Here is a 26,024-nt window from a genome sequence, read left to right on the forward strand (position 1 = left end):
AGATTTTTTATCACATTGCTATATATTTCTCTACATTCTTTTACTCACAAAAGGAATGTGCTCTTAAGAGCATATTAAAATGATATTCTATATTTATATTGGTTTGACAGTGCCTTCGCTTCTTACTTTTTAAATTCAATCAAAAAGTCTGCAAAAATATGTTTTTCAAATATCCTACTCACTAGTGAAAATAAATACATACACAATAAAGAGTGACAATTTCTGAAGATATTGTTTCAAATTTTTTATACTGAATTCACATAGTTAATAAATTATTGTCTGTTAGTTAAAATGTGTGGATCAAATTCACATTTTTAATATCTTCAATGTATATAAAATTATTATAACTATGATACAAAAACGTCAATTCTATAATTTTAATAGTTAAACTAAAAGCCTTTTACTTAAAACAGACATTCAGAACTACTTAAAAGAATTGCAATTTCAATTTTATTATCAGTACCAACTCTAAAGAAAACTATATTCTGTTCTAGTAATTTTATGATTATATTTTAGTATAACATAAATTTGTAATTGAATAGTTTTTAAATTTTAAACATAATAATAATAAAACTATTATATTTATTAAGCAATGATATTCCCATAAATATTTGAATAGTTTCTTAGGTACTTTCAGGATAATTTTTTTAATGATTAAAATAATAGTCCATATTTCAGCATTATATATTGAAATATGTTATGGATGGACTTGTAACACCTTTCATGAGAAGAATAACCACACTTTAAAAAGCATACTTTTTTGAATGAAATACATTTTAGTTGATCTAAACAAAGTTATGAATGTATTAAATGGTCATTTTACATCATTAATTTCTATATTTTTATCACATCATTTGAATAAAACTGATCTATTTGTAATTTATCTTTGATTTATTATTGATCAGTTCTATCCAATGCTCCAAAAATATAATAATTGATTTAAAATTAGATTTTTTCATTGATCCCTTATTAAATCTTTTATTGATTTAATGATTATAGGTACAATAGAAAGTAGTTTCGCGTTTAATTTGAAGTGTTCTTTATGTTACTGGCCAGACATGTGTGCAACTTGTAATGCACCCCAAAAATGATCCGAAAAATTCGCCAAGTGTTCTAAACTAATATGGCAAGCTATACTTTGGTGAATATCGACAGTTTCAGTTTTTGGCTCCTTTTTATGGAACTATTTTTATTTTCGTAATAATTTTGCTTATTGTAAATACTTATTTTAACTTACAACTACACTTATATTAAATATAAACTATTCAACAAACAGTTCACCTGTTTTAATTTTTACAAATATTTTGTTTTCATTGCACATATTATTTTGATTTAGCATATCTAATTTGAGATCACAAGTCGTATTATTTTCTTCATTTTCTTCTAATTTTGTAACAGAAAAAGTAACGTTTTCATTAGCCACGAAACACTCGGGGGTTAGGTTCTTTTGGTAATTAAAATGAGTTTTTAAATGCTCGCGGAGAAAATGCGATTGAACCACTACTAAATCACAGAATGAACATTTATGATTACCACCATTGACGACGTCAGTTTCATCGTGTCTTCTGTAATGATTACTAAGGGCGTCTTGACGTTGATTCGTATATGGACATAAAAGACACATGTGTAGCTTGCGGTCCTTTGTCGGTGAAAGGTCTGAAGTAGTAGCGTCCTTTCCTGTATGATTCATAGAACGTCGACGTTGTAATAATCGGAGTGTTTGTTGATCACTAATTGAAAATTGTTGGAAATCAGTTCGAGGAGGCCTTTTGGGCATAGTTTTAATAGCTAAGTTAATGTTTTCACCACTCTCATCTTTTTTGCTTTCAGTATTTTCGATTTCAGATTCTACATAACCATTTACGTCTTTCTTTCGTTCTGCTTGGGCTTCATCGTTCATTTGATGTTTTCTCATATGTTGGACATAATTGGCATAATATTTCACAGAATAGTCGCATAATTCACACTTGTATCTTTGTTTTGAACCATGCAATGATAAATGTATTTTGTATTGTTCACGTTTTTCAAAAGCTGATGGGCATTTGTGGCATTTATAACGTTTTTCCTTCTGTCGTCCATTTTTAAGGTAAGTTGGATAAATGAATTCTGGATTGCCATGCATTAAATATCCAAACTGAGGATCAGCCTGAAGCACTGGTGGGAAATGATCATTTGGCTTCACAAGCTTATCTTTGTCTGTTAAAACTCTTTTCTGGGCCTCTGTTTTTCTTTGGAATAAGTCAGTTCCTGATAAAGGTATATTTTTATAATCTAAATCATCACCAGATTCATAATCACAAGTAGCAGATTTATTTTCGTTTTCATGTAATATTTCATGTTTAGCTAGGTTTCCAATATTTTTAACAGCATAACTACATTTCTTACATTTATGTTCACCTTCTCCTCCATGTAGTCCCATATGATAACTTAATGCAGAAGTTTTAAAGAACTTGGCTGGGCATTCTTTGCAAAAGTACTGTTTTGGCACATGTTTTGTATCTGAAGATTTCTTGGTAACATTTTCATGAAATTCATAATTTTTTCCGGGATTAGCTACTACCCATGTCATATCTGAAGTAAGTGGACAATGAAAAAGTTGCAGTTTGGGTTCTTTATAAAGACTATGAATTTTATGAACGAATTTAAGCATTTTTGTTTTTGTATTATATTCATCTGTGTGTACCAAATTATGGGTAATTAATTCATTTTCAAGTGGTACTGAAAATTCACAAGCCTTACATTTATTTGAAAATGTTAAATCATGGAATTTATCGTGAACTTTTAATTCACTGTCTGCAAAGAATCTTGCTGGACATTTTTGACAGAAGTATAATGTTTTCGTTTCTTTTCCTTCGTTTTGATTTTCCTCTTCTTTAACTAATTCATTTTCCATGTTATTTTTTTCTTTCTCTATCACTTTACGCAACTTAGCTATTTGTTCTTCATCCGGTAAACCTGATTCAACAGGACAGTAAATTCGGCCGTATATTTCCCCATGAGTTTTGGAGTGTTCCGATAATCTCCCTTTATTATCGCACGTGAATTTACATTCCAAACATTTATATATTGTTATATCACTATTTTCAAATACAATACAGTGTATTTTTTCATGATTAGGTATTTTACATTTTTGTGAATTTACGTATGAACAATAACGACATTTATACATTTTGTGAAACTCATTCTTAGCCGATACCCACACGAAAGGAATTTCATCAAGGTTCATCGAAAATTCAGACTGTGCATCTATTTGATTAGAATTGGATGAAAAAGATTCTAACTCAGCTTCTATTTCACCTTTTTTCGCAATAATGCCATGAACCCGCATGTGTTGATGAAGCAAGTGCCTTTTTGAAACACTATAATTACACTCTTGACATTTATATGGAGTATCAGCCGGTAACCGATGGAATTGCTCATGATACATAAACTGAGACTTACTATTAGTTTCATATGGACATTCTGTACATCTATGTCTTTTCGTCGATGAAGAGTTTGGTAAAGCGTGTAGTCCTTGCTCTGGTAAAGGCGATTTGCATCCCATTGCTTTTGATATATAATCTTCTGGATCAGTAATGCCGTGTAAAATAAGATGTTGAGTTAATTCATGCTCGTCTTTCACAAAGAATGGGCAAAAGTAGCACTTAAATATTGAGTGCGGTGACGGCTGATGCTGTTGTAAATGCGCCATAAGTGTATGCTTATCGCTGGCTTTATATGGACATTTAGTGCAAGTGTCAGTACTGATTTCGTTGGCTGACGTTGCATTTATATCGGGTTTTGGTTTAACTGTGGTGATGACTTTAATTACTCCATCATGCTTTAATCGGCAATGTCTCTGAAAATGCAAAAGAAAATATGGTTTAGTATTTATATATTTGAAAAGCCGAGATGGCCTAGTGGTTAGAACGCGTGAATCTTAACCGATGATCGTGGGTTCAAACCCGGGCAAGCAACACTGAATTTTCATATGCCTAATTTGTGATTATAATTCATCTCGTGCTTGACGGTGAAGGAAAACATCGTGAGGAAACCTGCATGGGTCTAATTTCATTGAAATTATGCCACATGTGTATTCTACCAAACCGCATTGGAGCAGCGTGGTGGAATAAGCTCTAAACCTTCTCCTCCCAGCATTGGGACATTAACAGGCTGTTAATTTACTGTATTTACTTTGATTAATATGGTATGATATATATGGACAGAGTATGTTAACTTGGATATATATTATATAAAATCTACGTTAAAAAATCAGTATAACATAGATATTATATAATGTTTGTTAAAAATAAGCATTACCGAATCTGGTAAATGCAATGGTGGCAAGTCAAACTATATCTGTAGGTAAAAAGAATGTCTAGCTGAACAAAGTCACTTGTGAATTGTAAACAACCACTGCAAATATACATTCGTACATAAGGTCGTTAAAGTGATGAGATCAGTAAGCATTTACTATATTTTTTTCTTCAACAGTTTATGCTGACCTGTATAACATGCTTCCAATTAGACAATTGGTTGCAGTGTCCGCATCTATACGCCAAGTCGGCCGGATCAGGCATGTTCTCGGGTTTTTTATTAATGATAGGTTTCGTTTCTTCCAAACACTCATCCGGTCTCGAGTGCTCACGAACATGTTCTAGTAAGGCTTCTCTCGATGAATCTCTGCAAGTTATTAACATTTTAAAAATCGCACAAATAGGCGTACACTTGCGGGGAATAATTACCTTTTAAATAGTAATATTTACTTTTTTTATAAATTAAAAATACCTATGGTCTATTCTACGACATACATATGGGAGCTAAAGTGATCCTTATTGAGTAACAAACATCCCACCAAACCATTTTTCCCATTTATACATAATATTATACAACAAACGTATAGTTTTATTTCATTAAAAAAAAACAAGTAAACTTAAAAAGTATACTAACTTGTAATTGCATTTTTTGCATTTCCATAGGGTTTTTTTAGGTTTTTTAGCATCAATATTTCTGTTATCTAATTCATACTTGTGATCACTGTTCAGAGTTTGTAAATTAAGTGGTTGCATTTCAAATGGAGTATTCATTCCATCAGCTACATCACTAAACGCGTCATCGTCTAACGCAGTGTCCACAGATGTATTTTGGTCAATGTAATGAAATTCATTTTCACCGTTTTCATTTAAAACAGGCATTGCTAAAAATTTATTGTATTTGCTGTAATTGCGCCTACCAGTCTCATCGGTCATAAGTACTTTTGCTTCTGCATGGTCTGGATCTCGAGCCGATTTAAGTTTAATATGCTTTGTAATATCCCATCTCCAATTTGATTTATACTTACACAATGAACATTCAAATGGTTTCTTGTTTAAATGTCCAACTATATGAACATGAAACCTTGAAGCAGTTGATGCCCAGAACAAACAGTGTGGACATTTAAAAACTTTTTTCCCAACTGCTTGGCTAGGTGATAGATTCATGGTTTCATTATCATCAACGATATCTGGATCAAAACTTCTATTTTGTTCTGGTAGCGTAGAATCATCATTAATACTTATGTCTAATGGTACATCAAATTTATTTGAGTCGTGACTTATATTATTCCAAACAAAAACGACGTTTTCCATTGGATGTGGCTCTAATTCCTTTTCTTGATTAGCCGTTATAGCTTCACTACTATCTTGATTATTTACTTCTGATGCATGTTCAAATTTGTTATCTTTCTTTCCGCACGTTTGCATGTGTATGTATAAATCGGCACTTGACTTGCATCGATGCCTGCAGTTTTGGCACCTAGTCGATCCTAAGCTCGAATGTAATGCGTTGGTTAACATTCGATTTGATTGAGATGTACAGTTTTTTTCATGAACAGAATGTTCTGATAAACATTTACTTTCAAAACCACAATTTTTACATATAAGTGAACCCTCTTCTCCAGTTTCTGTTAATAACCTCTCTTTTAATCGATCAAAAAATGATTCATTCTTTTTGCGGTTAGAATTATCTTTACTAACTACATTATTTACTGGAGTCAAAGTAATATCTATAGGTAAATTATCAGTTTTTTGAATATCTGACTGAGTTGTAGTTTCCTTAAATTTTTTAGCTGGAGGCTCACCAGGAAGTGTTTTGTTTTGATTTGGCGTTGATGCATTTAAAGGAATAAGTTGTGGAATCGGTCTTGGTATTTTTTTACATTGTTTTTGATTTTTTGCTTCATCCGATGTAATATCATTTTCTACTTCTTTTGTAATATGCAAATTTTCACTTTTTACAGCGTCAGAAGATGAAGCCTCGTTAGAGTCGCTATTACAACTCACGATGTCTTTGTCCATGTACTGTAGACCCATTTCCTGAAACGAAACAAAAACATTTTTTAATGATTTGTTTGATACGACTGCTTAATTTTAATCGTGCCAATTAGCTTACGATTTTTTTTGTTGTATTCAAAAGCAATGAAGTGGGTACTTATTTAATATTACGAATTAAATAACGTCGTACATTATCATTAAATTACCATCTCGTGTAGTATGTGTACGTATTGTTTACTCCCAAAAAGTGTACTAACCTAATTAACAAATGTGTTAAGTTCGTGCAATGTAATAAATAATTACATAATTATACTTTCAAACAATAATATATTTTTAACAACTATCTAAGTCGTTTTTGTGTAACTTGATTTTTTAAATATCGTCAACGACGTTTCACCCTACATTTAAATTTTAAAATAATCGATGTCACGTACACTTATTACAAAGATTAACTAAATGCTTATTTCCCAGTTTGATATTTAAAAAAAGAAAAGTAAAATAGACGGACAAAAGTTACTCTCACTAGTACGTAACATTTCTTTACATATACAGGTCTGTGACTAGACATTACCTCTTCTGATTATTTATAAAAGTTAAGAACATCTGAAAACGTTCAATGTTATCTGCATGCATAATCATATCGTTCATGAATAAAATAATAAATAATATTGAAAAAGGTGAATGTTACGAATAAGATTAACAATAATAGAATCTTGTTGCCTCGATAATAGAATTAATGTAAGCAGCTCAACGGTAGCCGCAGTTACAAAGTCGCAGGTTCGATCCTTACTTGGATTGTTGTCTCCCTCACTCCGAGCATACGGCTCGTATTTTAGATTAGAAAATAAAAATATATTACAGGATATTTTGATTAAATACATTGTGATTACTTATCCGTTAAAATAAAAAATAAATATAATATACTAGATTTTGTAATAACGATTAATTTTATAAACTAATGTTCTACCTACTACACGTACTACGACGTACTGCTCGTAAACCATTCGCACAAGCATTTATGAGATAGATATGTAACCGTTGTGTTATTGTTATAATTAACAGCTACAAAATCTAATGTATTTTTCTGCTTCGTAATGTCTTTTATTTCTTTAATACTTAATCGTTTGTTTATAATGTAACTGTAAAACATAATTTATGTAATAGTATTATGTATTTAAATTAGTATCGAAAATAAGTATTATGAAAATAATTGATATCATAGTTAATTACGTTATACAATGGACTTTGTAGACAAATATTTTCATGCACGCAAACGCAAACTTGAACAACATGCATAGATCAAAGCATGATGCAAGAGCGCGCGAGGGGCCGTATGGAGTGCAGAGCAGTCACTCCGCAAAGCCGGAGTGATAAGAGGCATGACGTCACCGACCACTGCGGCCCCTAGGCGCGGCCTCTGCACTCAACGCGACACTCACCGATGCAGAGTGTGAGGACCGTGAATCTCCGCTCCCTTCCTCCTCTTTCAAGATGAGTGTGTTTCCGTCCGTCATATCGACAAAAGTGGACATGTCACTGGCGCCCACCCGGTTGCGACGGCGACTCGAACTTGATTGACCAGCGGGCGGTGTGTGATGATTCATTTCATGTACCGTCAAACTTTGTCTAATATCTGCGGTAAAGTTACACATAGAACAGTGGAAGCTTCCGTTGCCTCCGTGGTTTTTCATATGACGATCTAAATTCCATTTATAAGGCGTCCGGAAATCGCACATAGTACACTTAATCATAGGCATTGAGTGATACTTCACATGCTTTGTATATCTAGCTCGAATGTGGGTAACGTAGTTGCATTTACTGCAAGAAAAGAATTTACTTCTATCTGTTGATAATCCTGACGGTACTGCCTCGGCATCAAATGAGCGCTCGAGGGACTCTTCGTTATCATCATCGATATCCATCTGCGAGTCATCACATTCTTCTATTTCTTCGAACATCTCTTCTATTCTGTCCAGAGGTTCCAAGTTTTCAGATGTAGATGGTAGAGTATCAGATTCTTTGCTTAAAATTGAACTTTCATGTACCATTCTGATATGTCTTGTAAGTTTTTGATGATGTCGTGAAGCATAAACACAATGTGGACAATCGTATATCTTAAGTTTTTCAAAGTGCACGTCGCGAGTATGCACGAGATAAACGCGTGGATTCTGCGTATAAAACATGCACTTGGTGCAGTTGTAGTTTCTTTTTATCTTGCACTGTGGTAATTCACAATCTTCGGCGGCATCTGAGGAAGCCTCCGAAGATGCGTCGCCGCATAGGCGGCCTTCGAGGGAGCGCACGAGAGTCGCGGCCTCGCCGAGTTGCGCGCTGTGCGGCGAGGACATCTGTTGTAGCATACTCCACTGCAACAAAACAATGCTCGGTGTCGGTTAAACGTTCCGAGACAAGGGTCTGCGGCGGGAGGCGAGGTGCGGCGTGCGGCGAGGGGCGCGGTGTCGTGCACTGACGAGGCGAGGAGCGCGCAGCAGCGGTCGCGTAACCGCGTGTGCGAAGCGCGAGAACGTCGCCGGCAGAATGAAGCGGCCGGCTGGCAGGCGATGAGGCGACCGGCAAGCGCCGGTGGCGGCTGGCGGTCGGCCTGAGGGCGCGTGGGCGCGGGACGGGTGCGGAGGGTCCGCCGACCGTTGTGATGATCCTATGTTTTTCTCCTCCTCGATACCGAGCGCGGTTAGGGGAGTCGACGCAGCAGGCGACCTCGACTGAGGCAGTCCTCATTCGTTACGTAATATATAAAAGCAAAGCATCCGTAAAGTTACAAATAACTAAAAACGTAAAAAAGGCATAATATAAGAATGTCTAGTCACAGCCGTGGCATGTAATCATATGAAACAAAAGCTATTTACACGCCTATATCATCATTTTTGATCAAATTATAAAACAATCTATTATATCAGTTTAAAGATTAATCTTGTTTGTGTTACTCATCTGTGCTGTAGAAATTATTTATTTCTTCGGTTGTTGACCTTCTAATTGCAATATGATATCAATAATAATAAAATTAGCTCCGAAGTGACTTCGCGAATAGTTAATAATTGTATTTGGTACATATTAAATATTTGCGTAGACGGCGTTGAAGTCTTTTCTGACAGTAAAAGGGGCAGAGGTAAATGAGGTACACCTTGACTACACAAACGAAACATTACCGCCGACTTTAATTACAATAAATAATCGTTTTTTTTATGCAGCATTGTAAAATTTACTATCATAGTAAGTGTTGATGGGATTTTATGCACATATGGAAAAATTATATATATAATGTTATATGTGATAAACGTATATTTGTTAGATACTATTAAATGAATACATAGGTACATACTTTTATGGCGATTTATTATCTTTTCAATTTTGTATCATTTCTCTTAGCTAAGTTCACAAGTTATACAAGTACCGAAATTAGTAACTATGACATTCAACGAAATAATATTGCTACAATAAATGCAATCAAAATCGTTTCAGTTTTTTTTCCGACAGTCATTACTCATTACAAAGCACTATAAATGTTTTAAGCGCCATCTAGCGAGCGTTATAGTTCTTTTCCATGTCTTTGCCTTATAGTAGAAGAAACAGTAGTTGAACTAACAACACCTAATTCAATGAAAGACAAACATAAATATATGGTATTGCGAAGCTAAAGTATGGCATTTGTGGATCGCCGCAAAATAAAATACAAAATTGCAAAATAAATACAAAATAAATGTTTAAGTAACACGACCAAATGTATACCTTCACGTGAAAAAGAAATTATAAGATTTTATACTTGCTGAAGTCTTCAAAAACAAGTTCAAGTTGTGTCAATCTCCAATCGACATGCTCATTATTTATTCATACTATTTGTCAACGAATAATAATATCAGAAACGTTCATAACATTATACCACCATTTGTCTTTCTTTTTCATAGAGTTATCTATTTTGCAGCAATTAACTGCAATGCTGTTTTTTTTTATAAAATATCGTCTCATGGTTTGTTTATAAGCTATTAATTTTTCATTTTGTTTATTCGGTTAAAGTATGCGATTATTTTCAAATATCTATCAAGATACTATTGTTGCTAGTTTGTTATTTATCTATTCATTATGTTGTTAATTGATGTTTGAGTAATTCAACAAGTTATCATTAGTTAAACTATTATAAATTATCATAAATTACTTATTAACCACTAACTGCTGATTACTACTTTGTAAAATTATTTTTGCTGTCGAAAAGTTTTCAATTATTTATTGTTATAATTTCTTGCGATGACTTTATTTTTTTAAAATCGAGGCGAGTCAAATATTTGTTACTATATGTTTTTAAATCTGTGTTTTGACCATTTTAAAACAAGATTGAATTTTTTTTATGTTTGCACAATTTAAGAAACCAATTCAAAGCCAACAAGTAACAACTTTGTAGTGGTGGGGTGAACTACTTAAAAATTGAGTACGCGTCGTGTAAGCACTTATGTAGTTGAAGCAGCTGGCGGACGTCCTGGTGAGACCGGCACAGGCCGACGCGGGTTGCGGGGCGAGGGACGGGTCCACACAGACAACTTGACGAGCCAGAGGCAGGAAACGCCAGAGAAGGCATCCCAGCCCGAGCACAATGAGCGACGGCGCGCCACAGGGGGAGCCCTCGCAATCGATATGGCGTCGCTAAGGTCCGTTGGCCGCTGCGAACGCTTTGGAGCGCTGCAGAGGCGGATGCCCCCGCCCCGCGCACCCCGATCCCCGCTCGCTCACCACACCTGCTGTGTATTTATAGAGCCGTACAGCCGGCGCTGCCCGGGGATGCAGGGATGTCGTCTACCACGGGCTTCAACCTCTACCTATGTAGGTACTCTCGCATACGTGTGTTTACAATGTTCGCACACCGCGCCACGATGCGGGTGACGCCCGTGTATTATTATGACAATGAATGTAAAAATAGTAACCACTCACTTAAAACCGCTATTTAATATTAAAGACAAAGAGTTGCTCCTCTTGCAAGGCACCTAAACAAAATATGTAACCGTAATTACAAAATAATTGCATACATATTTTTAATATTTTCCCCAAAGATATAATGTAAAACTGTGAACGGATAGCGTTTATCAAAACCACAAACGCGAAAGTAACAGAAGAACAACTACTTGGAGAGTAGTAAACACGAAACACTGTAACTATCGATAATAACAAAAGTTCTTCAAATAGTTTTTAAATACATCGGTAAATATTTCATATTCAAACAAATATTTTCATATCATACAATATAAGGTATGTTAGTAAGTAATAACGCTTAAACTTAATCTGTAACATTTCAATAATAACTTAAAAGTCGCGACGTTCGGAACTTCATAAAATAAAATCAAGTATTCCTTTCACTCTCGTCTCTTTCAAGTTCGACCCCTATCGGGCATATCGCGTCGTTGGGACTTACGGAGGACAGCAAACTCTTGCTTTCATCCGATATTGTATGTACAACCAAACAGGAACATTACTTTATTAAAGCGACGATCAATATTTATTTGACATGACGCATATAGATTAATTTTAATTTATTCCTTTATTTTGTTTTGAAAATACAGTACAATATTGTTTTTCTTTTTTAAAATATGTTTAATGAGAAAAAAAACCGTCAGAAAGTAGATTTTAACACACTATTGTTATTTCACGACCATCTATTACTGGTGTTACTGTTAGTATATTTTTTCTTGAAAATTTTAAATCGTACCTTATATGGAGATTCTCTTAAAATTTGTAGCATTGCTGTGTTCTATTATTATTACTTACTCATTCAATTACGTTAAACAAATGGAAGCTTAACTGTACAATGTAGGACCCAGCGCAGGTAGAGCGACGTACAAAGCGGTCCACATTTTAAAACTACTAGTGTCCGCCCGCCGTTTCACCCACGTGCGAGGGACTACGGTCTATGTCCTTTTGTGTACATCTGTCAACGTGTATGCAATTTATGATGATCAGTAAGAAATAAACCCGTAACAAATAAACAAACCTTTCGCATTTATAATATTAGTTAGGATAATGCTGCTTGAAAAATGTCAAATATGTATAAACTTGAGCTATTATTACTTCTTCCCATTACAACAGATAGCTATCGATAGCGTTAAATCATACACCAGCATGGGAGTTCAGTCGAGTCGATCCCGCGATCTCCAATATCATAGCGGTCGCATAAAGTCACGTCGGCGTATGTATATCAACGAACGGGTTCCCGCGTGAAATTGTTATGTAACTTAAATTAGATTCTAAAAGGATGTTAGTTGGTTCACGTGTTAGGTACATTCGTGTTTCGAAAACTATTCGCTGATACTTTAATTAGTGTAAAAGCATTGTTATTCTAAAAACTGGTACAGGATTACCGTATTAAGCTTATCAGACTATTGACTAGTTACTCGCCGTGGCTACGCACAGATAACAATAAACAGGGACATAATATAGTATTAATTTTATCATATACTGTTTTCATATAACTGTATTATTTTAAGAAGTGCACACCATACAAGTTTATGTAATTTTTTAGAAGGCGCGTTTTTTTCATCGACAAATATCATCACAATGAGATTGATGAGTAATTACAAACAGATAATATAGTCGCACGAAGTCAGTCTTTTAATGTTTAAAAAAAACGGGTTAAAAAAGTCGAAATTAATTTATAGCAACTCATAACATATTAGTATAAGAGTTCTTAAGAATCTTCAAAGTTCGATAATTTCATTGTTTGCATTGTTCAGTGTATAAGGCTAGCAACACACCCGAAATAATATCGGCAATTTTCCGACGCTTAGTTATACAATGGCGAATTAATACATTTCTGGCCTAAATATTTTAATATAACGTTAAAAATGAAACATAAATCGAGAAACTGAATGACTGAAAATATGTAATTTAAGATAAATTACTAAAAACAATTCTTTTAAATCTAAATGTTCATTTATGTTCGATTGAAAAATTCTTTAAAAAAAAATAACGTATTCGATGTGCGTAATATTGTATATATTTTTTTGTTTTTAAACTAAGAATTACTTAAAAAAAATATTTGAACAATTTGCGTAAAAAGAAATACGTAGGAGACAGATACGTACTGCTCTATCTATGCGACAGTATAAAAATGGGTCGCAAAGTTAAAACGAGGTCGGACCAGAATCCATGATTAAGACTGTTCGAGATGCCTAAAACAATTTTAAAAGTTGTCATAGGTGGGACAGATGATCAAGATGTTATATAGATGTTAATAAATGATGAAGAAATTAAAATACCCCGATATTCACCACTAATCAAAAGTCTACCGATTCTACCGAATGATATCCTGCTAGGTGGGTACGATCCACTTAACAGTTAATTCTACCGCCACACAGCAATAAAATTTGTATTGTTATGTTCCTATTTGAATAGTGACTGAGCGAATGTAATTACAGGCACAAGATACCTCCTAAATCCTGTATTTTGTAGCGCAATGACATATTGTATTGTTAATACTTTTACGTGTGTTAATTGCCTAAAAAGAGCACAATTATACAATGTTATTTATAACAATCGGTTTAGGTGGGACTTCTGCTTTAAAAGTGTTTTGCGAGTTTAAAAAAGTTATGGAGTTTAATTAAATCGCAAAGGAAATGTAGTTTATTATGAAGTTACAATTTTATTTAGTATGAATCACACTAAGAGGAAACAATTTTGCAGATCCGTAGTCTAACACGTGATGTTCCATAATATTGTGTTGTGTCATTCGTCTCACACGATGCTCTTATAGTTGTTAGCAGTCCGCTCAATCGTTCCAAGCGTGACTAACCATGGCTGCAAATAAGCAATACTAGTGTCAAAGCGTTCGCTTCGCCGCGACCTCGACAGTCTCACCACTTCTTGTATCAAACCCGTTCCGAAGCATAACTAAAATGACAGACTGATCGAGGCTGTGTAATAATCAGCGATACAGCAGTTTTAACAACAGCGAACGACATTTAAATAAAAACTGTGTTTAACGTTAATTTTTATTTCCAGTCAATTATTACCATACCAGGGGTTTAAAGTTACTAAATTGACAATGTTGTACTTTGCAACAACGCTGACCAAATTAACGCCGTCATGCATATTTATCTATTCACAGGTGGACAACAGACGATAGAGGCATAACAGGAAATAGATTTAAAATTGTCTACCGGCTAATAATATACGGAGTATTATAATGTATATCTGTAGAATGGTAAGCAACATTGCGGATTTAGCGACGCAAATAATTTGCGCGCCAATTGACCTTTCGTCGGGCGGTGTCGTCGTCGCGGTGCGGCGGTGCGGCGGCGGCGACGGCGGCGGGCGCGGTCGCAGTTCGCAGCTTCGCCAACACAATCTATATATAGCCGCACGACAACATATTCCGTACTTCGACCGAACAGCCGCTAGAGGCCGACTACGTAGGCAGTTTCCTTTATCAACCGCCCGACAGCCTCCAGGCTGGAAAATACAAGAGCCTAACTAATACCACTGTCGTTGTGGGGATGAATTCGACGGGATGTCGACCCACTCCACCCTCCGGAGATCGATACTGTACAGATGGTAGCCACAAGAACATCTTGCTAGAGGTGACAAGTACCTTACCTACTTAGCGCACACGAATGATCTTTTGTGGCGGCTTACACATCTATACAGCAATAACACAATATAATGACGCATTTAAATCTTTCTTAAAAAAAATATAAATATAATTAATTATTAAGTTAATAAGATATAATCATACGTAGTTTAATAAAAAATTAAGCCCATTTGAACAGAATATTGCGTTTCGTTCACGAGCATATCACCGGTCCGACAGGTCACCATAACCTTGAAGGAGGTGCCAGCTAAGCGACGCGTTTCTAAAGGACAATGAAAGGAGTGCAGTTGTTGACGGCAATCATGGCAACAGCGTTCTCAAATGGAATTCGTACCGACGTCGGTGGCGTGCATCGTGCTCGTTTAAAGATGGCTACGATAAGGCGCAATGACGCTCTTCGGGCGCGGACGTCGTGTCGGTGATGCGCGTGTGTGCGTGCCGCGGTAAGCCGGTGTGCTGACGCCTGACGCCGTCCCTGGCGCTCCCGTCCTCCGCCCCGCGTGCCCCTCTGCCGCCTGCACGTTCCGCAACATGTGCGAGCAACGTCGGCTGTGCCCCGAGTCACTCGAAACCGACATGCGCCACTCAACATTCAACCGATCGCAATTCGTGTCCCTCCCGCGCCGAGGCACGCAGATAATGCGTCTTATCAAAGCACCAGATAGCAGAGGTGCTGCTCGCTCATTTAGGTGTCATGGACGCTTCGCTTTGACCGATCGACTCGTGCATGAGCGTAGTCACGCTGACTTGTTTGTTAGTTACTTCTGTGATTTACATTATGAGTCAATATCGACGCCACTAGAAAACAACATCCAACTCTAACAGCGCACAGATTGCCATTCATTGCACCCTTGTTATCCCGCGATGCACACTAAATAATAATGATCTTGTTTGGATCCCTAAAAGTACCTATATGGTGTAAAACCTAAAACGATATACATTTGTATATATTTTTCCACCCCAGGCATAACGATAAGCAAATTCCAATTTTGTTTCGCATCTTTTCAATATTTTACACAAATTTCTAAACATATGTTCTTTATATAATACATTATCTAATTCTAATAAAACACGTAGTGCCGTTAATATCATAATCTTTCTTATTGATCTACCATTGTCGAAAGTTAGGTATATAAAATTGTCTGAATACTTCACAGAAAGTAAGTAGTCTACTTATCGATTGCATAAAACTTCAGAAACCTAGGAAGAACGGAATTCTGTGGCGTAAGAAGCCGTTGAAGTAACGTGAACGCAGCAAATTATCAGGGTCGTCCGACGACGCCGTCGTCGTGGGCTTGTGGTGCCGCCGCCGCTGCCTACGCAGCTACATATATATATAATCTTTACGACACAGTCTATGTACAGCTATATAATACCTACCTACATCCACTCGTGTAAACAACTACTGTGCGTCGCTAGCAAACTCGGTACGTTGCCTTTTCGCGAATCTCATAACATCGGAAAAATACGCTCGAAGACGAAGTAATGGACGGTCGCTACATCGATAGCCACGATAAGACGATAGGAAACATACTAAATTAATTTCTAATAAAATACAGTGACAATATTATAACATTTTTATTACAGACATCAATAATTCCATGATTTTTAAAAATCAAATGAAAAAAATCTACGTTTTACAAAATAAATGATGTATTATCTAAGGTTATTTGTCGGTGGTATGTCATATAGAAACGTCTGCTTGATTGGAAACTAGTTTCGTTGTGTCCATGCGCAACCAGCCGGCCGCCAGCTGCTATCTTGTCAGGTGTTGTGTGGCCTCGTGGACTCTACTTAAGAAACGTGCCACCTCGAATCTAATGCACCATGTGCCAAATAACAACCGCAAACAAACAACTAAATCGAGCATATCATAATGATTAAGAGGGCACTGGTTTGAATGTTTTGTGTGTGTAAATAACATATATATATTTATGTAAATAGTACATTCTACCATAAAGAATCGTTAATACTATCATCTAGAATAACTTTTAAATAGATTATACGTTTTAAAAATAAGTTGATAAATGTTATTGTTGAAGATAACAAATAATATTGCTAAAAGTGTATTAAAGAAACGTTCGCGTTTAGGTCATATTTAGGTATTGCGACCGGCAGCGGCGCCTGCGCAGTGAGGTCACGGCGATGCGAGTGCGACGCCCGTTCGGAGCCAAGCGTCGACAACACATGGATATAGAGTCAGTCGAGAGCGACCACGCATATATTACATGCCGCCTACAAAACATGCGGCCGTCTATCTGCACGCAGACTTTTGTATGTATAGTAAGTTGTTGAATATAGCACTGGCAACGCGTGCCGCTCTTCATTGTTGGCTGGGTGCGATGGCTGGCGCGAACACGAACGACCTCTTTTCGTTTCAACGACGCGGACATAACAGGGGAGCGGTATTATTGAATTGAGAATGTCTGCTGACTATCCTGATTTTCGCTACAAATACCAAATATACTATTAAGTTATATTACATATTGCTTTAATTTAGTGTTTTTTTTGTATTTTGACTTTTAGAACGTATTTAATTTGTATATTTATTGAAATTGCAAAGAGAAAGGCGTACGCACAAGTGATTAGTAACGCTGTCCTATGTGGTTTCACAGAATACCCCGAGCAAGGCGTATCGTTGATAAAGATACCTTAGTTAAATGACAGCAATGGCGATTCAGCATATTGTACCGATCAAAGGTATTTTGCAAGACTGCACGTAACTACATAACAATTTACGACGAAGAAAGTGTTATTTAACAAAATCCATCGCTATTGTAATCAGACGATTTTTTCAAAAACCCTTTTTAATAATATTGATTGATACAATATCTTTAGCCATTTTTATCTCCGTCGATATGATTTTATTATTTAAAATAACAGTAGGCTAATACTTAATGATGAAGTTAGCTATCGTAATATATGTATACATTGTAAGAGTATTAAAATAGTCATTTCTTAATAAGAAAGTGTTAAATAGGAGTTTTTCCTAATGAAGTAAGAGTATGTACAAGAAATATATTTTTTGACAACTTCTCTTTAAGCATCAAAACTATACTTGTAATAATTAATCATTCAATTGAGTCCGTCTGCTATCTGCTGACCTAATTGCCGGTCAGAAGAGTGAAGCTAAATAAGAGGCGACCTCGTATCCTCGGCCTTGTAATTGTAATGTGTAGAAACGAAGCAGGAAAGTAACCCCCTAGTCTACATCGTAAGACCTCCGGGAATGACGGGGGCCGCCCCGTCTCTTCGGCAGTTCAACGCCTACCCACGGTCCCCTACCTACGTATTACATTACGCATAGCCGAGTCATGTCCACATTCTTCGACTTGCCGGATATAACGTTACAGTGTTTGAGCTGTTACAAAGAAGGACTTGAGTAATTTTTCCCGAATAGCACGATAAAGATATAGATTATCACGAACATATTGAGTGATATCAATCCAAACGATTGAAACACTCAAACAATATCATATATTCATACTGTATAGTAAACACAAGAACACAAGTCTATTTTCTTTTTCTGATATGCGTAAAATACAATTAGTTTTAAACATTGATTCGGCTTACGTAGATATATTAAACGACTGTGTCTATTCCTTTTACATGCACCAAATGAAAGTTCAAAGAAAATAATCGTTTTTTATCATTACAAATAAAATAAGAACTATTGACAGTTCCGAAAATATTGTAGTACAGTTCAATTGTATTAAGTGTATAAAATGAAATTCTAGTTTTTATTCAGAGTGAATAACAACTACCGATATTTCATCAGGCAACATTTAGCACAGCTCTTGTTGCGAAGAGGTTCATTTAAAATATAAAGTTATTATTTATATTATGGTTTGGACTGTATTGGACTGTGTTGGACTTATTTACTATACGAACATTTGATTTATGATTATATAAAATAAGTTTCGCAAATGCAACCAGTTTTACCAAGGGTCTACCGCCAAGTAGCAATACTTTGTATTACTGATTCTTGAAGGGTGAACGTTACAGATCACGTTGTCGGCGAAGCATTGACAATGTAAGAATTGGTTTATACTTCTTATAGTACCAGTCTATGAGCAATTAAGACCACTTACCGTCAGCAGGCCAATTTGCTAGTCTGTCTTCCTAAAAACCACACACTAGTTTTAACTTAAATAAATTACTTTGCAAAACTGATAATGTTCTAATATATTTGTAACCACCATTCATATTAGAGTTTGTTATAAAAAGCTTTACAGCTTTTAAGAACTTATATTTTCTTGGTGTTAATATATGTAAAAAACCATAAATAAGTATGAAAAACTATATGAAAAATTTGAAACATTAAAATATACAAAAAATAGAATTGATTGTTTTGAGTATTTTTGGGAGATTTTTACAAAATAACTATACTAACTAACTAACTACATTGCCTTCAAAAAATCCTGTGGAATCTTTTAAAGTAAACTAATGACTATTTACGTAGTATCACAATCATTACAATTTATTTATAATTTCTCTTTCAGTTCATGGAATAAGTTCAAAGAAAATTTATTAAATCGAAATTGCCATATAAGCCAAAATAATGCACTGGTTGAAAATGATAATTGAATGGAACAGTGAAAAAAATATTCTTCTATTTTTGAATACTTTTACTATGAAAGTTAAAAAAATGTTCTGTTTTTATCTTAATTTATCAATAAAAAATAAAATTTTTAGTGATTTTTTAAAGACTATTTGAAAACATAGCAATTGTCCGTTATTTCAGTGAAAAATTTAGTTTTTAATAACGATTATTAAAAATTTGTAAATTCCAACAATTTAACGACGGACTAATGTCATCTGATTTGAACGATGCGATTAAGAAAATTAAGATACCTAAATAACTTGAACAGCGAAATAGTGCCACACAAGAATTTGAATTCTACAATTAATAAAGATTTATGTTAAGAACTTAATCATTACAAATTAAATATTTTTTTATTTAAGTAAATATAATTAATAAGTACAGATTAAAGAATATTTTTATTTTATCAAATTTTGTTTTTAGTTTATTAGCGTATGAATACGAGTATAGTGTTAGTGTTATATTGAGTGATGAGTATGTTAGTGTTATATATTATATAGTGTTGCGTTATTTAAATAGATTTTAATAAATCATAAATCTAACGTCCCAAAATTGTTTTCTTCATTTCTTGTTTTAAAAACAAATAATTTAAACGTCGTTTCCATAGTCAGTCATTTCCTCGTCTTGGAAAAAATCTTGTAATCTTAACAAAAATATGAAATTAAACGAACTAGCGATAAGTGTTATTTAAATGAGTTTTGTAAGATAAATCCATTGCCGAAACAAATGAACAAAATGCCATTAAAAAACCTTAAACATGATATTGAAACCTTTGAAAAGTTTTATAAGGATAAAAAACAATCGAGTTCTCCATCTCGTTAATTCATTCGTCCGCGTCGCTCATAATTAATCAGTATTAACCAACGACAGACGTTAGGAACAGACTAGTTAGAATAAGGACATTCAACGTTGTCCATGTATACAGATATGGTGTGTGCAGGATTCTGTTGGTTGCTGCAAAACGAGCAAAAGTACAAGTCTGTCAGCTGCAATGCAGCTGCCGCACGCCGCCCGAGGTGCGCCTAACAATCTCACCACGACACATACGAATTATTCGAGCATCTAATGCAGGTGCAGTGTGATATCTTTTTCAATACACGATTTGCCGCAACGTCGTCGAGATAGCGTTAATATAACGCTAAAAGCATAATGATTGATGCTAAGATGCCAATTTAAGAGATCTTCAACACTTAACTCTATCCTTAAGCAATGCTGAGAAATATTAATGGTTTTTACATTCGTGCCTATTCCTTGTACTTTTGTTTAAGGTAAAGTTTTATCGAGGCTTACTCCTTGTAGCACGCTATATGAAATTGGAAAAATTACACCTTGAAAGAAGTAACTAACACGAAAATCTAGTACCTAAAGGTTTTTTTATAAATGTTTAAATAAATTTTGTACATAGAACGAATTAAAACGAATTTTTACTTGAATTTAATGTATTGTTTGTTTTCCCGTTAACAATTGTTATCAATAAATGGACTTTTTGAGACTAAAAAATCTTGGTACATAAACATTACGCAGCGTAATGCTGTCGAAAAATATTTCTCCAAAATTGAATTCGCTAGGTGCTTTGCGTGAAAACAGCGGAGGCAGACGACAATTACGTAATCAACTCGGGTATGTCCTTGATCGGGTTTCTGTCTTCCGTTAGGAAAAAATATCGCTGAAATGTTTTTCAGCCATATATATCACATTGTATATTATTATGTTAAGTAAGTGGAAGTTAATAATTAAATATTTGACTTTAAAAGCCAAGAAAGAGAGTCAGAATGAGTCTAAAATAAATGACGTGTCATGTCTTAAGGTATTTTAAGCATAAATTTAAGTAAGTAATTATATTAATCTTGGTATCATATCAAAGATAAGAGGTTTTTTCAAAAATATCTCACTCAAGGAATAGATTAGGAATGATATTAGATAAAAGATATTTACTGAACTTACTTATGGTAAACAAATCAATGTCAGAGTTGAGTATTCATTCTTACTCCAGCGTGACAATAATATCGGATTAAATGTCATCGTAACATAGATAAGTAAACTATTTTCTTTATATGTTTTGTTATGTTAAAACAAAGCGTCTATACAAAGAATAAGCCACACAATCTATAAGGTGTGTCAGGGGCGTAACTCGGTATGGCATTGGCAGTAGCACGAGAACTTGTCTGCGCACTGACATGAAACCTTACCTATATTCGAGAGGTAGAAAGATGCGCTAATTAGGTATTTGAACTGAAATGATTACGCTGGCCTTGTTATAATGGCTGACAAGTTTAATGCATAGTCTCTGAAAAATATTTCCAAATAATTCACCTTATTAACGCATTACACAACAAATTATACGACATCTTCACCGTAAAAGCTGCAGATTTGGCAAATCCTAGTTGTTAGTCCGGGGCGAACCACTCTTGCGGACCTAAGGGGAACGCTACCACCCTCTCACCCACCCCCATCTTTCACTCTCTTGGGCGACGGGATCTCAATCCTGCCTTGGTTTCGAAAAATAGTTTATACCGTAGGTCTGGCAAGCAGATATGCCCCTAATGCGGTCGTCTATTGGGACGAGTTTAGGGTATATTGAGTATAACGAGGCCGAGAGCTGTTGAACGATGCGTCGAGGGTACACTAAGTAGAAACGTATATCAAGCAATTTTATGACGTGTTTTTATCTATGTAGGGGCGAGATTACCTTGCGCTATGTAATATTACTGTACACGCACAACGCGGTGCTGGCGAAGACAACACCGGACGAGCGTAGGATCCCTCGATAACTCTACACGCATCATTTTACAAATATATTGTACTACCTAATGTGCTTCAATCCTGTGGAAATAGTGTTGAAGCAGTAGTAAGTTTTGTAGTCACGCGGAATTAACATCATTGTAGATGGTATATACATGTAACAAACAATGATTGTAGTGTAAAAATACTCAACAGTTAACAAGCTTATATGGGTAAGTCACGTTTCCACTTACCAGTCATCTAATCATTTGACATATGAACAGTGTTGCCTTTTTAATAGTACGATACGATATCTAAGATGTTTCGTAACATTTGAATTTCTTTCTTATGATCAACACCGCATGACAAGTTATTAACAGTCTTAAACAAGAGGCAACTTCTTAGTTGCCTCATGGCAACTACTTACTTTAAAAATTATCTCATGGTTGTAACAAATAGCTGTTGTTGCTATCGCAATACAACTGAGGACGTATTTCGTCAACTGTTACATTATGTATATAAGCAATAATGAGGTACGAGAGCGTTGATATCTCAAACCTATAGTAAATAGGAACGACGCAAGAGCAGAGTAAAGACAGAGAACAACCCGAGGTCGGACGCGCTGCGGCGCTCGCAGTCCGCTACGACCCTACGCCATTCACGATAAGGCGCACATCGCCTCGCACGCTCGCTGACCTCACCGCACCGCCGACAAATAATAAATATGTAACACTGATAAAGCCACAGAAGCGTTGACCGGTAAGTCGCTTAGAGATTCCCATTTTGCAAATATTTGTAAGGTAAAGATATCGCCGTTATTGAAGAGGAAGAATAGTTTGTTCGAGCGGTCAACGGCTATTTCTGGTCACCGGGCGACAGGATCGCAAGGTAAAAACCGTTCGGTCGGGCGCTTCTTATGACGCCCACCTATTCGGTTTTGGACGGGTGTATGAAGTAATGAGAAGGTCGCGTGTACATACCTGCTTGCGAGCGGAGTTGGCGAGACGCGCTTCTCGAACAACAGTCGTGTCGGGTGGCGCGCGGCTGACTGGCGAGGCGGGCGGCGGGCAGCAGCGAGCGTCGCCGCGGCAGCAGCAGCCGCCCGCGCCCCGCCCCGCCTGCTGCATTCCGTGCGTACGCCCGCCGTCGTCGTCGGGAGAGCCGCCGCTTCCAGTCTTCACCGATATCAGCCCATCATCGCCATCACATACCAACCTTACCACAACTCATTATATCTTAATGACAATCTACGATTCTCTAACAACAATTTCAAGTAGTAACAAAATGTAACTCTGCTAAATGATACATAGTTACCACAAAATACCTTTGCATCAACAAACAATCGACGTGCGATAATCATTTGCAACCATTGATTGGTATGACCAAGAATAAGCATATCAAACGGCGAGTGATATACTAATCAGTGGAGTTATCTGTCTTCATGAAAACTGTGATGTAATTGATAACATAATAAACAAAACATTGAGTGCTTTTCTTTTTCGTTACGTACATAGCTTCAATAATAGGATATATATATATATATACGTATTAATGTAGGCCTTAATTTATGTGGGAGTCTATAAAAATAATTTTAAAATAACAATGTACCTACCTACATATTGTTTGTTCTGCGTATTATTTGTAACACGGTATGTTACTTGCAACATACATTTCTTTAATTATAAAGTTATTATGTAGCTATAAACTAAAACACACTAACAATAAGTGTGAATGATGGTTTGATTCCAAAAAACGTGAAGAATGAACTTTTTTTCGAAAATCATTAAAGATGTGTAGATCAACACAAAATTCGCACGAGTTAAAAGAAACTTCTTCCTTTTATTTATTAGCTATCGAAAAGAATACAAAAACAAATTTAATTGTAAGTAATATATACTGACAAAATATTTAATTTTAATCGAAATAAGTATAGTAAGAGTCTGTTTGGAACTAATTGGAACTCCTCACGTCTCTAGTGTGGGTTCTTGGATATACATTTGTCAATTTCATCCGACCCAGCAGTCTTGCATATATACGATGTTTCTTCGTCGTCCGACAAGAGATAAATAAAAACACTCTATCACGTAAAAACTATCAGCCTTTCGTTTAAACTATGCTTAGCGGGTGATTAGTTAAACAATGCTTTGACTTCTTTTTTCGAATGTCAAAACAACAATAACAGTAAGATCGAACTCGGTTTTTAACTAAACAGACGCTAGCCACGTTTATAAGTAAGACCGTATGTTATTGCTTGTCGGGTTTGAATCAGCAATCTATGGTTAATATTCGCCTGTTTTATCCATTGTGATAAATTGGCTACGAAAAACGAAAGGATATATTAATAAATCTATCCTTTCGTGACCTTTTAGGCCTATTTAAAGTGTAAACAATATAAATATAAAAATTAATGGCAATAAATAGCTTAATAATTACTTACTTTTGATTGCCAATGCAACAGTTAGTAGTAGGATAAATCAACTAGAATTCAAATAAGTATTTCCGGTCGTGTCGGATTTGCCATTCTATCGGATTATGCAACTGTGTTTGTGCACACGCTTGTGGATTATTATCCTGCGTAGTTCGCTAATTTCCTTTTTAGTATGACCACCGTGGTCGAAATCGGCCAGGAGGACATCATCATCAGACCAATTGCTGTCAGTGTTACCACGCTCAATGTGCAAACTGACTTTTCTTAAGTATTTTTAAGAAGGACTGCGTCACCCAATGTATTGTCCAGGAGGAATTACATCACAGTGTATACATAAGCTTAAAAATCTATACAAACTAACATATATGCCATGACAAACCGTGTCAAAATGTATTAATCTCAAACAATAAAATATAGGTACTAACCCATAACTACCCATTTCTATATATTTATTTCGAATAGTAATTGACATATAATTCTTGATGATGGAATTGACCGACGTGTATGTGCGAATTGCGAAGTGTGAAAAAACTATTTAAGGTGTTTTTCCTTTATGATATAGAAAAATAAAAATAAAATTTCTAGGGGTAAGTGAAAATAAAAAGTTTTATTTATAGGTACCATTTTTATTTTTCTTTATCTGTCAGTGGTTGCATAAAACGTTTTTACTGCTTCATCTTTGAGGAATGGGTAAGTTTATTGCATGAAAATGGGCCACCTAATGGTAAGTGGTCATCGCCGCTCATAGACATTGGCGATGTTAGAAATAATAACCATTCCTAATATCGCCAAAGCGCGACCAACTAAGGAACTAAGATGTGATGTCCCTTGTACCTATAATTACACTGGCTCACTCACCCTTCAAACCGGAACACAACAATACCATGTACTGCCGTTTTGCCGAGTTTTGATGAGTGCATGGTACCTACCCAGACGAGCTTGCACAAAGCCCTACCAGTAAAGGTTAATTGCTCAGCAGTGTTATAGACATATTTAAGGCTAAACCTACGGGTTTTTTTTACTAAAATTTAATTAACTGATGACGAAATATACTAACAGGCTCCCTAGAAAACGAAAATGCTCGTAATCTCATACATTTTCAGAATTACGCTTATAGATAAAATATATTTGAAAATATATTCAATTTATGTTTTTACAGTAGGTACTTCTAATCATTACTGTGAATATCCGAAGTTGGTAAAGTCTTTAAAAATACATTTGGAATAACTTATTTTTAACATTCCTGTTCCGTCGAAAAAAAAAAAACATTTGTTGACCCTCAAAAACTCATCTACAGCAGCATAACGCGTCATCATTGTTATAATTTAGCTCCACGAATATGCCCCTATATTTTTGGAAATAATAAAAAATCACTAGCGGCTAACTCCGAAGGAT

General features: G+C 35.4%; 1 protein-coding gene across 1 annotated transcript; it reads right to left on the reverse strand.

Annotated features, from left to right (window-relative positions):
* Positions 1–9: 9 nt before the first annotated feature.
* Positions 10–23,399, reverse strand: LOC126781347 (zinc finger protein 91-like). The gene is made up of 5 exons (XM_050506291.1): positions 23,182–23,399; positions 7,730–8,656; positions 4,930–6,332; positions 4,485–4,662; positions 10–3,838 (listed from the first exon to the last, which is right to left on the reverse strand). The coding sequence occupies exons 1-5, from the start codon at positions 23,326–23,328 to the stop codon at positions 1,262–1,264; spliced, it is 5,232 nt and encodes a 1,743-aa protein (XP_050362248.1). The 5' UTR covers positions 23,329–23,399; the 3' UTR covers positions 10–1,261.
* Between the last annotated feature and the right edge of the window lie 2,625 nt (positions 23,400–26,024).

Source organism: Nymphalis io, chromosome 3 (genome assembly GCF_905147045.1).
Source record: "Nymphalis io chromosome 3, ilAglIoxx1.1, whole genome shotgun sequence".
NCBI classification, from domain to species: domain Eukaryota; kingdom Metazoa; phylum Arthropoda; class Insecta; order Lepidoptera; family Nymphalidae; genus Nymphalis; species Nymphalis io.

What these genes read in the sequence shown, in the direction of transcription:
- LOC126781347 (XM_050506291.1), bottom strand. Translation starts at nt 23,328, where the DNA reads ATGCAGCAGGCGGGGCGGGGCGCGGGCGGCTGCTGCTGCCGCGGCGAC. An exon ending in GGTCCTCACACTCTGCATCG is followed by an intron (nt 6,333 to 7,729) that starts GTGAGTGTCGCG and finishes GTTTCGTTTCAG; the next exon opens with GAAATGGGTCTACAGTACAT. An exon ending in TGCAAAAAATGCAATTACAA is followed by an intron (nt 4,663 to 4,929) that starts GTTAGTATACTT and finishes AATAACTTGCAG; the next exon opens with AGATTCATCGAGAGAAGCCT.